Source organism: Neomonachus schauinslandi, unplaced genomic scaffold, assembly GCF_002201575.2.
Source record: "Neomonachus schauinslandi unplaced genomic scaffold, ASM220157v2 HiC_scaffold_132, whole genome shotgun sequence".
Classification (NCBI taxonomy): Eukaryota; Metazoa; Chordata; class Mammalia; order Carnivora; family Phocidae; genus Neomonachus; species Neomonachus schauinslandi.
Window position 1 is genome coordinate 1 of NW_025408833.1, and position 13,380 is coordinate 13,380.

Below are 13,380 nucleotides of genomic sequence, written 5' to 3' on the forward strand. Positions count from 1 at the left end.
GCGTGCGGGGAGCGTGCGGGGAGCGTGCGGGGAGCGTGCGGGGAGCGGGGACGACCGACGCGACCCGCTGAGAAGTTCAAACCAAAACTGCAGGCAGAGAAAGCGCCTTGTGGTGCGTTTGAGGTGAAAGGCCAGATTTTGGCTTTGTCTTTACTACGGGAACAGGTTTTGAGTCGTGCCCCCTGTCATTCTTCCTAGGGTGGTGTTCAGAAAACCTCCTCAGTGCTTTCTGAGCCAGGAAAATGGTGTAATCTTTGGGGAGAGCAAAGCGAGAAGCGAAAACCTAGGAACATTCCGCGTCCTGCCTTTTTCCAGCGGAATGCTCCCTCGGAAGAGTTGCCACAAGTCCTGGCCGAAATGGGTGTGTTGAACGTGTTCCGAGCTGCTGGTGGACACCGGGTGGTAGCCTGCTTGTGGGGAGAGCGGGGCTTCCACGGCCATGGTCAGGGTTCGGCGGCCTCTGCTTATTAGCTTTTTGCTCACCGTGGCCTTGACCTCCGCACTTTGCTTCTCTGGGAAGATTCATGCTTTTCAGGACACCTGTTAGGTAGCTCTCGGTTCTCTAGGCTGTTATCGTTATGATGACATGGAGGATACATTCAGAAGAAGGTTGGAAATAACCGTAGTAATTGGTAAATATGCACGGAGCTCAGTTTCCTAACCACCTGGCCCTGCACAGGGAGTCTGTGTTTGACATGAGCAGACCAGGGCGGTGCAGATGTGGGCTCCTTAGAATAAATGTTTACATACAGCTCTCGGCCTTTTCCTCTGCTTGTAGGAGCGTATTTGGGAGGCAGAGTGTGAACAGAGGGTTGGGTGGGAGTGGGACACTGCTGCCACTTCCTCTTCAAGGGAAACCTGTCTGGGGGCGGTCTGTGCGGGGACACCTGTCATTCCTGCCATGCTGGTCAGTTCTAGACTGTGAGCAAGTATGACTCTCTCCCGTCTGTAGGGAAGGAATCGATTAAGCCTGCAAGGGGAATTAGGTTCAGGCTGCTGCTTCGATCCAGTCTCTGCATTGTCGAACTTGTATTTCCTGAGGATATTTGCATTAACAAAGATTACTTTTGCTTTTACTGTGTTTACAAAAACCTCATCCATTATTTCAATCCTGCTGTCAGTTTGCTGTAATAAAATGCAGGTAACACTTGACTTCCCAAAGTTGTATCACAGAAGGGTATTATATATGTTTTTACGTGTTAATGTGACATCTTGGGGTATATGTGGAAGGCAGAACCCTAAAAACGTCTCCCTAAGCTTGCTGGCCCCTGCTCGCCCCATCAGACACAAATCTAGCACTGCTGTGAGAGCACTCTGGAGGTGTAACTTAGAGGTTACTGAGTAGCTGACTTACAGGTAGGGAGATTAACCTGGATTATTGGGGTACAACCCAATAATCACTCAAGGCCCCAGAATTGTAGAGGTAGGCAGGAGGGGAGGTTCAGGAGATTCAAAGCATGAGGAGGACTCCACCTGCCGTGATTGGCTTGGAAGATGCATGGGTGGCTGGGAACAGAGGAACGTGGGCTGCCTCTAGAACCTAGGACTGATCCCTGGGGAACCTCCATCCCACAGCTGCGGGGACCTGAGTTCTGCCAAGAACCTGAATGAATTTGGGATGGCACCCTGCCAAGTAGCCCTACCATGTTGCTGTCTTGTGAGACTCTAAGCAGAGAACCACCTGCCCCTTCTGACATGGGAACTGTGAGGTCATCAGTGGGTGTTTTTCTTTTCTTCAAGGTTTTTATTTATTTATTTGAGAGAGAGAGCAAGAGTGGCGGCAGGGGGTGGGGGGGAGAGGGAGAAGCAGACTCCCCGCTGAGCAGGGAGCCCGACATGGGGCTCGATCCCAGGACCCTGAGATCATGACCTGAGCCGAAGGCAGATGCTTCACCGACTCAGCCACCCAGGCACCCCAAGTGGGTGTTTTAAGCCGTTGAGTTCGTGGTGACAGCGGTAGAAAATGAATACAGTATGTCACCGAGGGGAGTTCTGTTTTTGCTGTATCTTAGAAACATCATAAAATTCCAATTAGTGATCCTCATCTTTCGTGAATTAGCATCTAGTTTGTCTTACCACATTTTAAGGTGGCACATCCATTGGAAGGTGGACTTGAAACCTCTCTGTGAAATGGGGTTTCAATAGGTTATTGGGATAGGGTTCAGGCATACTTTTTCATATTTGGGAATAGTCCCAGAACTGCAGAAATTTAGAGGTGGTGGAACCTTGGATAGGATTCTGTTCAGCCCCTGGTTTTTCACATTTTGCAGGAAATTGAATAACAGAAGCAAAATGATTTGCCTAGGTTCTTACAACCAGGAAAAAGGAGAGTCAGAAAAAGAACCCAGATTTTTTTTTTATATTTTTAAAATTTATTTCATTTTTATTTTTAAAGTAGGTTCCACACCTAGTGTGATCAAGACTTGAGCTGAGATCAGTAGTTGGTTACTTCACTGACTGAGTCACCCAAGCACCCCAGAACCCATATATTTTAAATGGGTATCTTTTTGATGTTTTATTGTCACACATCATCCAGCCTTTCTGAGAAGTGTTAAAAATAGACTTAGGTATTTTGGGTTTTGGGGGTCTCCTTAACAAAGTAGCACAGGCTGAGTGGCTTAACAAAACAGGAATTTGTTCTATCACTGTTCTGGAGGCCCGAAGGCCCAAATCAAGGTGTCGCCAAGGCCACACTCTGTAGGCTTTAGGGAAGAGTCCCTCCTTGCCTCTTGCAGCTTCTGGTGGTTGCCAGGAATTCTTGGTGTTCCTTGGCTTGTGGCAGCATAGTTCACGTCTCTGCCTGTCTTTGCTTGGCTGTCTTTCCTCTTAGGGAGATGCCAGTCATGGTTTAGGACCACCTTAATCCAGTGTGACCCCACTTTAACAGGATTACCTCAGCAAACAAGGTCGCATTCACAGATTCTGGGGGACATACTCAGCCTAGTACCGTATTGAATAAGAACAGCAAACTTGAACGTGGAGAACTGAGTGCCTGATCTTCCTGCACTGGTGCTGCCCCCGCAGTCCCCATGTCTTCATTGCTGGCAGCCACCTTCTTCCTTGTTTTGGGGGCTCAAAACCTTAGATTCGCCCTTGACGACTCCCTTTGTTTTCTATTCACATGGAACCTGTCGTCCTACCTTCATACTTTATCAGGAGTCCCATGCTGGTCAAAGCCACTCACCTGTGGCCTGGATTACTGCCAGGATAGTCCGGACAGGTCTGCTCTGCCATTGCCCCGCTTTGTTCTGTCTCAGCACAGCCAAAAGAGATCCCCGTAAGCTTGTCAGCTCAGGTCACTCTGCCCAGGACCCTCTGTTGCCGTAAGAACCAAAGTCCTTGCAATGACCCTGCCTCTCTGACTTCTGACCCTTGTGCCCTCAGCCCCACTGGCTGCGTCCTAGGCGCACTTCTCCCTCGGGCGTTAGCACTTCCTTCCCCTGGATACCCTGCTCCCCTGCAGAAGCCTTCCCCGAACCCCCGGACTCCCATCTGTCCCTCTGGTCACCATCCTCTTTCCCTGGCAATATCCCTTTTGAGCTTTTCAAAACATTTCTGTATTGTGAAGTGTATTGTATATGTAAAGGTAGATGGGTCTGTTCAGATGAAAAGTAAAATGAACATCTGTACACATGGCTCCCAACCTAAGAAATAGAACATTTGGGGTAACCTGGAAATCTTTGTGCTTCTTCCCTCCACCCCTGCAAGTTACTGCCGCTAAAGTCTAGTAACTGGTTCCCTTCCTTTTCTTTGTAGTTTTACTGCTCAATATACTTATAAGCAACATACTGTTTATTTTTGCCTGTTGAACTTAATAGTTGAGATGGAACCGCACAGTGTGTGTTCTGAGAACTTTTGCTGAGCACTGATTCTGAGATTTATGCCTGTCATAGCATATAGCTGTGGTTCGTTTTCACAAAGCCAAAATTTGTCCAGTACGTTATGGATGGGCGTTTGGGTTGTTTCCAGTTTTCGGTTATTGTACATAGAATGCTGCTGTGGACATTGCTGGTGCATCTGCACAAGGTCTGCATCCGGGGTGTACTAACAGTCCTGGAGCACTCCCATAATCCACATTCCTGGCTCGTTCCCGACTGCTTCCTTGTGCGCGTGTCCCCGTGCACGCTGCCTTGAATGTTCACTGATGCCTTGGTGTTGGGCACGGTCTATGTTCACCAACATGATTGTGAGGCCTGGTGCCTTGTGGTTTTAATTTGTGTGTTGTGATTAAAGTTGAGCATCCTGTCGTGTTTGTAGGTGGTTTATGGGTTTTCCTTTGTGAAGTGTCTGTTTGTGTCTTTTACCAAATTTCCATAGAGTAGTTTGTCTTTTTTTATTGATTTGTAGATGTTCTTTGCATATTCTCTATTCCTTTATATATCCCTAATCCACTGTTGGTTATATATGTTGTAAGTATTTTATCCCTTTTTGTTCTTTGTCTTTTCAGCCTTTGTGGTGTCTTTTTTTTTTTTTTTAAGCAGTTTTAAGGTTTAAGTTATATACAATAAGTTAATATACTTAAAGTTTACAATTTGATGAGTTTCGGTGGATGCACACACCTGTGAAGCCGTTTCCACAGTCAGGATGATGGGCATAACCACTGCCCCCTGAAGTCTCCTCCTGCTTCTGGAATCCAGCTCTCCTGTGCCTTCCTGTGCCCCCAGATCCCAGCCAGGGACTGACCGATCTGCTTGGAGTCACTATAGAATGTTTTGTCTTTTCTTTTGTCATGATTCTTTCATCCAGCATAATTCTGTAGCCATCCATCCTCCGAGTTGTTGCTTTTCTACTGCAGAGTAACATTCCACTGTATGCACAGACCAGAGCATGTTCATGCATTCACCTGTTGGTGGACCTTTGGGTGGTTTCTAGTTCTTGGTTAATACAAATAAACCTTCAGCAACATTGGTGTGCATGTCTTTCTGTGGACATACATGTTCATTTCCCTTGTGGAAATACATGGGTCACCTGTGAAGTTCATGTTTAATTTTTAAAGAAACAGTCACACTGTTTTCTCAAGTGGTCGTACCATTTTACATTTCTACCGTCAGTGTATTAAAGAGTTCCTGTGGCTCCACTACCTTGTCCACACTTGGTATGGTCGGTTCTTAAATGTTCAGCCATTCTGTTGGGTGTGTAGTGGTATCTCATTGTGGTTTTTAATTTTTTTAATTTTTAAGACATCTTAATTTATTCTACCATTTTCTGTGCCTTTTTTTTTTTTAAGATTTTATTTATTTATTTATTTGAGAGAGAGCGAGAGCGTCAGCAAGCACAAGCAGGGGGGGCTGCAGAGGGAGATGAAGAAGCAGGCTCCCCACCAAGGAAGGAGCCTGATGTGGGACTCGATCCCAGGACCCTGGGATCATGACCTGAGCCAAAGGCAGACACTTAACCAACTGAGCCACCCAGGAGCTCCTCTGTGCTTGTTTTTTAAATTAAATTTTTAAATTCAATTTATTAAAAAAAAAAAAGAACCCCAAACCAAAACAGGTCACTCATTTCCCCCACCCTCCCACTCCCTTGCCTCTGGCAACCACCAGTCTGTTCTTTCTTTGTATGACCTTGTTGTTTGTTTTTTTTTTAAGATTTTATTTATTTTTTTGACAGAGAGACAGTGAGAGAGGGAACACAAGCAGGGCGAGTGGGGAGGGAGAAGTAGGCTTCCCACTGAGCAGGGAGCCTGATGCGGGGCTCGATCCCAGGACCCTGGGATCATGACCTGAAGCAAAGGCAGATGCTTAATGACTAAGCCACCCAGGTGCCCCTATTTTTTAAATATATTTTAGATTCTGCGTGTATGAGAGATCATACAGTATTTGTCTTTCTCTGTCTGACTGACTTCACTTAGCATGATGTCTGTCCGTGTTGTTGAAAATGGCAACAATTCTTTTTTACGGCTGAGTAATATTCCATTGTGTACAGGCTTACCTTGGAGATATTGTGGGTTGTGTTTCAGACCACCACAATAAAGTGAATATCACTATAAAGCTGGCCAAGTGAATTTTTTTTTGGTTTCCTGGTACATATAAAAGTTATGTTTACACTGTACTGTAATCTGTTAAGTGTACAACAGCATTATGTCTAAAAAAACCACAAACAATGTACTTACCTGTGTTTTCCTCATTGTATAAACTTGGCTCCTTTGTTGTAAGTTAATGGACCATATATGTGTGGATTTATTTCTGGGTTATTTTGTTCCACTAATCTATGTGTCTGTTTTTATGCCAGTTCTACAGTGTTTTAACTACTACAGCTTTGTGATATAGTTTCAAATCAAAGAGCATGATGCTTCCAGCTTTGTTCTTTCTCAAGTTTGCTTTGGCTACTCTGGGTCTTTTATGGTTCTATACAGTTTTTAGGAGTGCTCAATTTTTAAAAAATGCCATTGTAATTTTGATAGGGATTGCATTGGATCTGTATATTGCTTTGTGTAGTATGGACATTTTAATAATGTTAATTCTTCCAATCCATGAGCATAGGGTATCTTTCCATTTGTATCTTCAGTCTTTCATTAATGTCTTATAATTTTTTTTTTAAAGGTTTTATTTCTATTAATTTGACAGAGGGAAAGCACAAGCAGGGGGAATGGCAGGCAGAGGGAGGGGGAGAAGCAGGCTCCCTGCTGAGCTGGGAGCCTGATGTGGAACTCGATCCCAGGACCCCAGGATCATGACCTGAGTTGAAGGCAGATGCTGAACCAACTGAGCCACTCAGGCACCCCAGTGTGTTGTAATTTTCAGTATACAGGTCTTTCACCTCCTTGGTTAAGTTTATTCCTAGTTTTTTATTCATTTTTATGCAATTCTAAATGGGATTCTTTTCTTAATTTCTTTTTCTGATAGTTCACTATTAATGTATAGAAAAGAAACAGATTTTTATGTATTGTTTTTGTTTGTATCCTGCAACTTTACTGAATTTGTTTAACAGTTTTCTGATGGAGTCTTTAGGGTATTTTATGTATAATATGTCAGCTGCAGATAGTGACAGTTTTAATTCTTCCTTTCCAGTTTGGGTGCCTTTTACTTCTTTTTCTTGCCTAAATGCTCAGGCAAAGATTTTGAATACTCTGTTGAATAAGAGTGGTAAGAATAGGTATCCTTGTTTTGTTCCTGATCTTAGAGGAAAACATTCCAGCTTTTCACCATCGAGTCTGGTGTTGGCTGTGGGATTTTCATATATGGCTTTTATTATGTTGAGGTATGTTCCATCTCTGCCCACTTTGTTGAGAGTTATACATGGATGTTGAATTTTATCAAATGCTTTTCTGCATCTGTTGAGATGATCATATGAATTTTATTCTTTTGTTAGTGTGTGCATATTGACTGATGTGCAGATGTTGAACCATTCTTGCATTCCTGGAATAAATTCCACTTGATCATGGTGTATGATCCTTTTAATATATTGTTGAATTCGGTTTGCTAATATTTTGTTGGGGATTTTTGCATCTGTGTTCACCAGGGATATTGACCTGTAATTTTCTTGTGGCATTCTTGTCTGGTTTGGTATTATGGTGAAACTGGCTTTGTAAAATGTTCCCTCTGCTTCTTTTTTGTTTTTGGAAGAGTTTGAGAATGGGTATTAATTAATTCTTCTTTGCATGTTAGGTAGAATTCACCAGTGAAGCCATCTGGTCCTGGACTTTTGTTTGTTGGGAGGTTTCTGATTACTGATTCAGTCTCCTAACCAGTAATCAGTCTGTTTAGATTTTCTATTTCATCATGATTCACTCTTGGTAGGTTATGTGTTCCTAGGAATTGGATTCCATTTCTTCTAGGCAATTTGTTGGCATACAGTCGTCCAGAGTAGTCTCTTATGATCCTTTGTATTTCTTTGGTGTCAGCTGTCACATCTCCTCCTTTGAGTCTTCTCTCCATTTAACTCGGTGAGTCTAGCTAAAGGTTTGTCAATTTTATGTTTTCAAAGAACCAGCTCTTAGTTTCATCATTTCCATTGTCTTTTTAGTCTATTTATTTCTGTTCTAATGTTTGTTACTTCCTTCTGCTATTTTGGACTTCATTTGTTCTTTTTCTAGTTTCTTGAGTTGTAAAGTAAGGTGGTTTATTTGAGATTTTTCATGTTTCTTGACATAGGCATTTATCACTATGAACTTATCTTTTAGAACTGCTTTTGCTGCATCTCATAAATTTTAGCATATTACATCTCTTTATGTTTTAATTTTATGTCTCAAGGTATTTTTTTCTTTTGATTTCTTTTTTGACTAATTGGTTATTCAGTAGCATGTTGTTTAATCTCCATATATTTGTGAATATTCTAGTTTTCTTCATGTAATTAATTTCTAGCTTCACATTATTGTGATCAGAAAATGCTTTATATGATTTCAGTCCTCTTAAATTTGTTAAGACTTATTTTGTGGCCTAACATGTGATTTGTCCTGAAGAATGTCCCACTTGCACTTGAGAAGAATGTGTATTCTGCTGCTTTTGAATGAAATGATCTGTAAATATCTGTTAAGCCTATCTGGTCTAATGTGTCATTTAAGGCTAGTGTTTTCTTACTGATTTTCTGTATGTAAGTGGGGTATTAAAATCCCCTACTATTATTGTATTGCTATTTCTCCCTTTAGGTCTGTTAAAATTTGCTTTATGTATTTAGGTGCTCCTGTGTTGGGTGCTTAAATATTTACAAGTGTTACATCCTGTTGGATTGACTCCTTTATCGTTACATAATTCTTTTGTCTCTTAATACAGTCTTTGTTTTAAAGTCTGTTTTGTCAGATGTAAGTATAGTTGCTCCAGATTTCTTTTGGTTTCCATTTGCATGGAACATCTTTTTTTATTCCTTCACTTTCATGTGTGTGTCCTTACATCTGAAGTGAGTCTCTTGTAAGCAGTATATAGATGGGTCTTGATTTTTTTTACCCATTCAGCCATTCCCTTTTGATTGGAGAATTTAGTCTACTTACATTTAAAGTAATTATTGATAGGCATGTGCTTGTTGCCATTTTTGTTAATTGTTTTCTGACATTTTTTTAAATAAGATTTTATTTATTAGAGAGCACAAGCAGGGGGGAGCGGCAGGGAGAGGGAGAAGCAGGCTCCTGACTGAGCAGGGAGCCCAACGTGGGGCTCGATCCCAGGACCCTGAGATCATGACCTGAGCTGAAGGTAGACACTTAACCCACTGAGCTGCCCAGGCGCCCCTTCTGACATTTTTTGTAGTTCCTCTCTGTTCCTTTCTTCTTCTTTCCTTTCTTCTTTGTGGTTTGATGACTTTCTTTGATGGTATGCTCCTATTTCTTTATCTTTTGTATGTTTGCTACAGGTTTTTGCTTTGTGGCTACCATGAGGTTTACTTATAACAACTCATGTTTACAATAGTCTATTTTAAGTTGATAATAACTTAAGTTTCTAAAGCTCAACATTTTTATTCTCCCTCGCCCCCACATTTGATGTTTTGATGTCACGCTTTACATCTTTTTATCTGTATATTCTTTAATTATTATAACCATAGTTACTTTTACTTCCTATGTTTTTTAACCTTCACCCTAGCTTTATAAGTGCTTAACCTGCTACTTTTACTATATATTTACGTTTCCAGTGAGATTTATTCTTTCACATGTGTTCTTGTGACCACCTTTTTCAGCTTAAAGAAGTCCCTATAACATTTCTTGTAAGGCCGGGTTAGTGGTGATGAACTCCTTTAGCTTTTGTTTCTCTGGAAAACACTTTATCTCTCCTTCACTTCTGAATGATCGCTTTGCCGGGTACAGTATCTTGCTTAGAGATTTTCCTTTCAGCACTTCGAATATATCGTGCCACTCCCTCTGGCCTGCAAAGTGTCTGCTGAAAATTCTGATAGACTTGGGGAGGATTTCCTTGTACTTAATAAGCCGTTTTTCTCTTGCTGCTGTTTTGTTTTTTTTAACCTCCTTCCCCCCCCGCTCCAACCCCATCTCCTGCTGCTTTTAAGATTCTCTCCTGGTCTTTAATTTCTGACATGTAATCATAATATGTCTTGGTGTGGGTCTCTCTGGGTTCCTCTTATTTGAAACTCTCTGGGCTTCTTGGATCTGGATGTCTGTTTCCTTCCCCAGATTAGGGAAGTTTTCAGCCATTATTTCTTCAAGGAGATTTCTGACCTTTTCTCTCTCTCTTCTCCTTCTGGAAGCCCCATGATCCAAATATTAGTCTGTTTGTTGTTGTCCTATAAGCCCCTAAGCTATCTTCACTTTTTTTTCATTCTTTTTTCTTTTGCTGCTCTGATTGACTGAGTTCCACTGCCTTGACATTGAGCTGTCTGGTCCTTTCTTCTGCTTCATCGAGGCTGCATTTCAGGTCAGCTATTGTAGTCTTCACTCTGTGACTTTTTTAATTTTTTTTTTTTTTAGAGAGGGAGAGTGAGTGCAGGGGGAGGGGGGCAGAAGGCAAGAGAGAATCTCAAGCAGACTCCACCTAGCGTGGGGCCCTCCTGCACAGAAAGACCAGGCTCCTGAATCTGTGGCTTCTTGCTTTCCCTGGAGGTGGTAGCTGTTTAAGAACTCTTTCTTCATTGGTTAGAGTCCTCTGGGACCCATGGCATAAGTCCAGCTGATCGCTAGAGTCAGGTGATGTAGGGAAGTCCCCAGCAGCAGTCATAAAATTTGGGGCACCAGATGAGTGAGCTCCTTCCTGTGTGGTACTGATTATTACAATTTCATGGGACCAGGAACTCAAGCATCCCTGGCCTCCAGAGCCATGATCAAGAGGTGTCCCATAGGTGACAGCCCCAGAAATCAGGACACTAGCTGTGTGTAAAAGCTCCCTTCAGGGAGATGCTGGTGCCCTGGAGCGTGGCAAAGGGAGAGGGCGAAGGTGGCGCCCTAGTCTCTGTCCACAGAGAAGAGTGTTCTAGCAGGCTCTTGACGTGTGTGTGTTAAATCAGATGCCTGTCCTCAGGCTGGTGCTCCGATACAAGCAGGTGAGCCTCCTTCACTTAAGTCTGGGCACAATCCACGGGCTCCCTCTGAGCTGGGCCCTGGGACAGGTGAGTCCCAGCATGCAAGCCCTTTAAGGGAGGTTTCACAGATTGCTCCTGTGTTGTGGGTCTCAGGATGTGAGTCCTGTGGGATTTCAAAGTTAGGTGTTTTGGGGGCTTGTCTATCTAAGTGTATGTCTTAAAAATTGGGGTGCTGCTGTGGGGTTTGAACCTTTTGCTCCTCAGGGAGAAGCTCTGGGTTTTGAGTTTTCTCCTGGTTATGAGATACTGCGAGGAAGTGTTATGATTGTATCCCAGCCTCTCTTAGCTGCTTCCGTGTGGTTTTCTCCTCATTTGCTTGATGTGCACTTATGACCCAGCCAGTCTTTAGTGTTTTTGCTTTTTTTCAAGATTTTTATTTTATTTATTTTAGAGAGAGAGTGTGTGTGCACGCGAATTGGGGGGGGGGCAGAGGGAGAGAGAATCTCAAGCGGACTCCCCGCTGAGCACAGAACCCAATGTGGAGCTTGATTCCATGACCCTGAGAACATGACCTGAGCTGAAACCAAGAGTCGGAGGCTTAGCCAATTGAGCCACCCAGGCACCCCCAGCCTTTTAGTGTGTTTTTAAGAGGAAATTGTTCTGTATGTAGCTGTAGACTCTGTGTCCGCGGGAGGAGGGGCGCTCAGGGTGTTCCTAAGGTGCCATCTCCTCCTTCCTGGCTTTGATTTGTGCTTTCCTTTTTTAAGATTTCATTTATTTTCTTAGAGAGAGAGGGAGGAGAGCACGCACAAGCAGGGCGAGTGGCAGAGGGAGAGGGAGTGGGAGAGGTAGAAGCAGGCTCCCCGCTGAGCAAGGAGCCCAATATGGGACTTGATCCCGGGACCATGGAATCATGACCTGAGCTGAAGACAGATACTTAACCCACTGAGCCACCCAGGCACCCCGATATCGCTTTCCTAATAACCGATGACATTGAGCATTGTTTTGTGTGTTTCCATGCCATCATAAGTGTCTTGAGTCTTTTGCTGATTTTTAATCCTGTGTATTGTTTTCTTAGTAAGTTGTAACAGTTCTTTATATAATGTAACTACTAGTTTTTCATTGGATATTTTGTAAATATTTTCCCTTAAACTGGGGCTTGCCTTTTTTTAAATTGTGGTAAAAAAACCCACATAATTATATCTTCTTCTTTTATTTAAGATTTCATTTATTTATTTGACAGAGACACAGGGAGAGAGGGAACACAAGCAGGGGGAGAGGGAGAAGCAGACTCCCCGCAGAGCAGGGAGCCCGATGCGGGGCTCGATCCCAGGACCCTGGGATCATGACCTGAGCTGAAGGCAGACGCTTAATGACTGAGCCACCCAGATGCCGTATAATTTTATCTTCTTACCAGTTTTTAAGTGTACATTATGGTATTGTTAACAATATGCATATTGTTATATAGCAGAGCTTTAGAACTCCTTGGTTTTGTGTGACTAAACTTCTGCATCCCTTGAACAGCACCTCCTGTGGCTTGCTTTCTAATTTCCGTAACGGTGCCTTTTAAAGAGCAGAGGGTTTGGGGGGCGCCTGGGTGGCTCAGTTGGTTAAGCTTCTGCTTTCGGCTCAGGTCGTGATCCCAGGGTCCTGGGATCGAGCCTAACGTTGGGCTCCCTGCTTGGCAGGGAGCCTGCTTCTCCCTCTCCCTCTCCCACTCCCTCTCCCTGCTGCTCCCCCTGCTTGCACTCTCCCTGTCTCTCTCTGTCAAATAAATAAAATCTTAAAAAAAAAAAGAGCAGAGGATTTTTTTATTTCACTGAAGTCCAATCTGTTTATTTCTAAAATATTTCATGCTTTCTGTGTTAAGAAATCTTGGCCTCCCACGAGATTACTACGATTTCCTCATATGATAGAAATCGTATGTTCTCGATGATGTTTAGTTTTAGCTTATGTTTAGATTTGTGACCCATCTAGAGTAAAGGTTTGTTCGCGCCATGAGGTAAAAGTCAGGGTTCATTTGCAGATTACTTACAAATGGCCATCCACCTGTTCAAGGACCGTGTTCGTTTCCTAGGGCTGCCATAACAAAATACCGGAGACTAGGGGCTTCAACAACAGAACTATTTTCTGATGGTCTGACATCAGACTGTGGGCAGGCCTGGCTCCTCTGGAGGCCTCTCTCCTGGTCAGGTGGACGCCATCTTCCCTGGGTCCTCACGTGGTTGACCCTCTGTGTGTGCCTGTGTCCTCAGCTTCCAAGAGCACCAGTCATGTTGGATTGGGGCCCTTAGCAACCTCATTTTAATTTAATCACCGGTTACAGACCCTAGTTACAAGCTTTTCTCCACTTTGCTTTCTTTCATTTAGTATATATTGGAGTTCACTGTAAACTAGTACATAGAAGTGTGCATCTTTCCTTTTCCTAGCAGCAAAATACTCCATTGGTAACTATATCATGATTTGACTGGTTCTCTAGTG

At 43.2% G+C, this 13,380-nt stretch overlaps 1 protein-coding gene across 1 annotated transcript in view; it reads left to right on the forward strand.

The window, feature by feature from the left end:
• Positions 1 to 233: 233 nt before the first annotated feature.
• Positions 234 to 13,380, forward strand: part of LOC123323641 (ubiquitin-conjugating enzyme E2 G2) — a 41,451-nt gene continuing 28,304 nt past the window's right edge. The window contains exon 1 of the mRNA XM_044912081.1: positions 234 to 361. Coding sequence (XP_044768016.1) covers positions 358 to 361 — 4 coding nt within the window. The 5' untranslated portion in view covers positions 234 to 357. The remainder of the gene's footprint in view (positions 362 to 13,380) is intronic.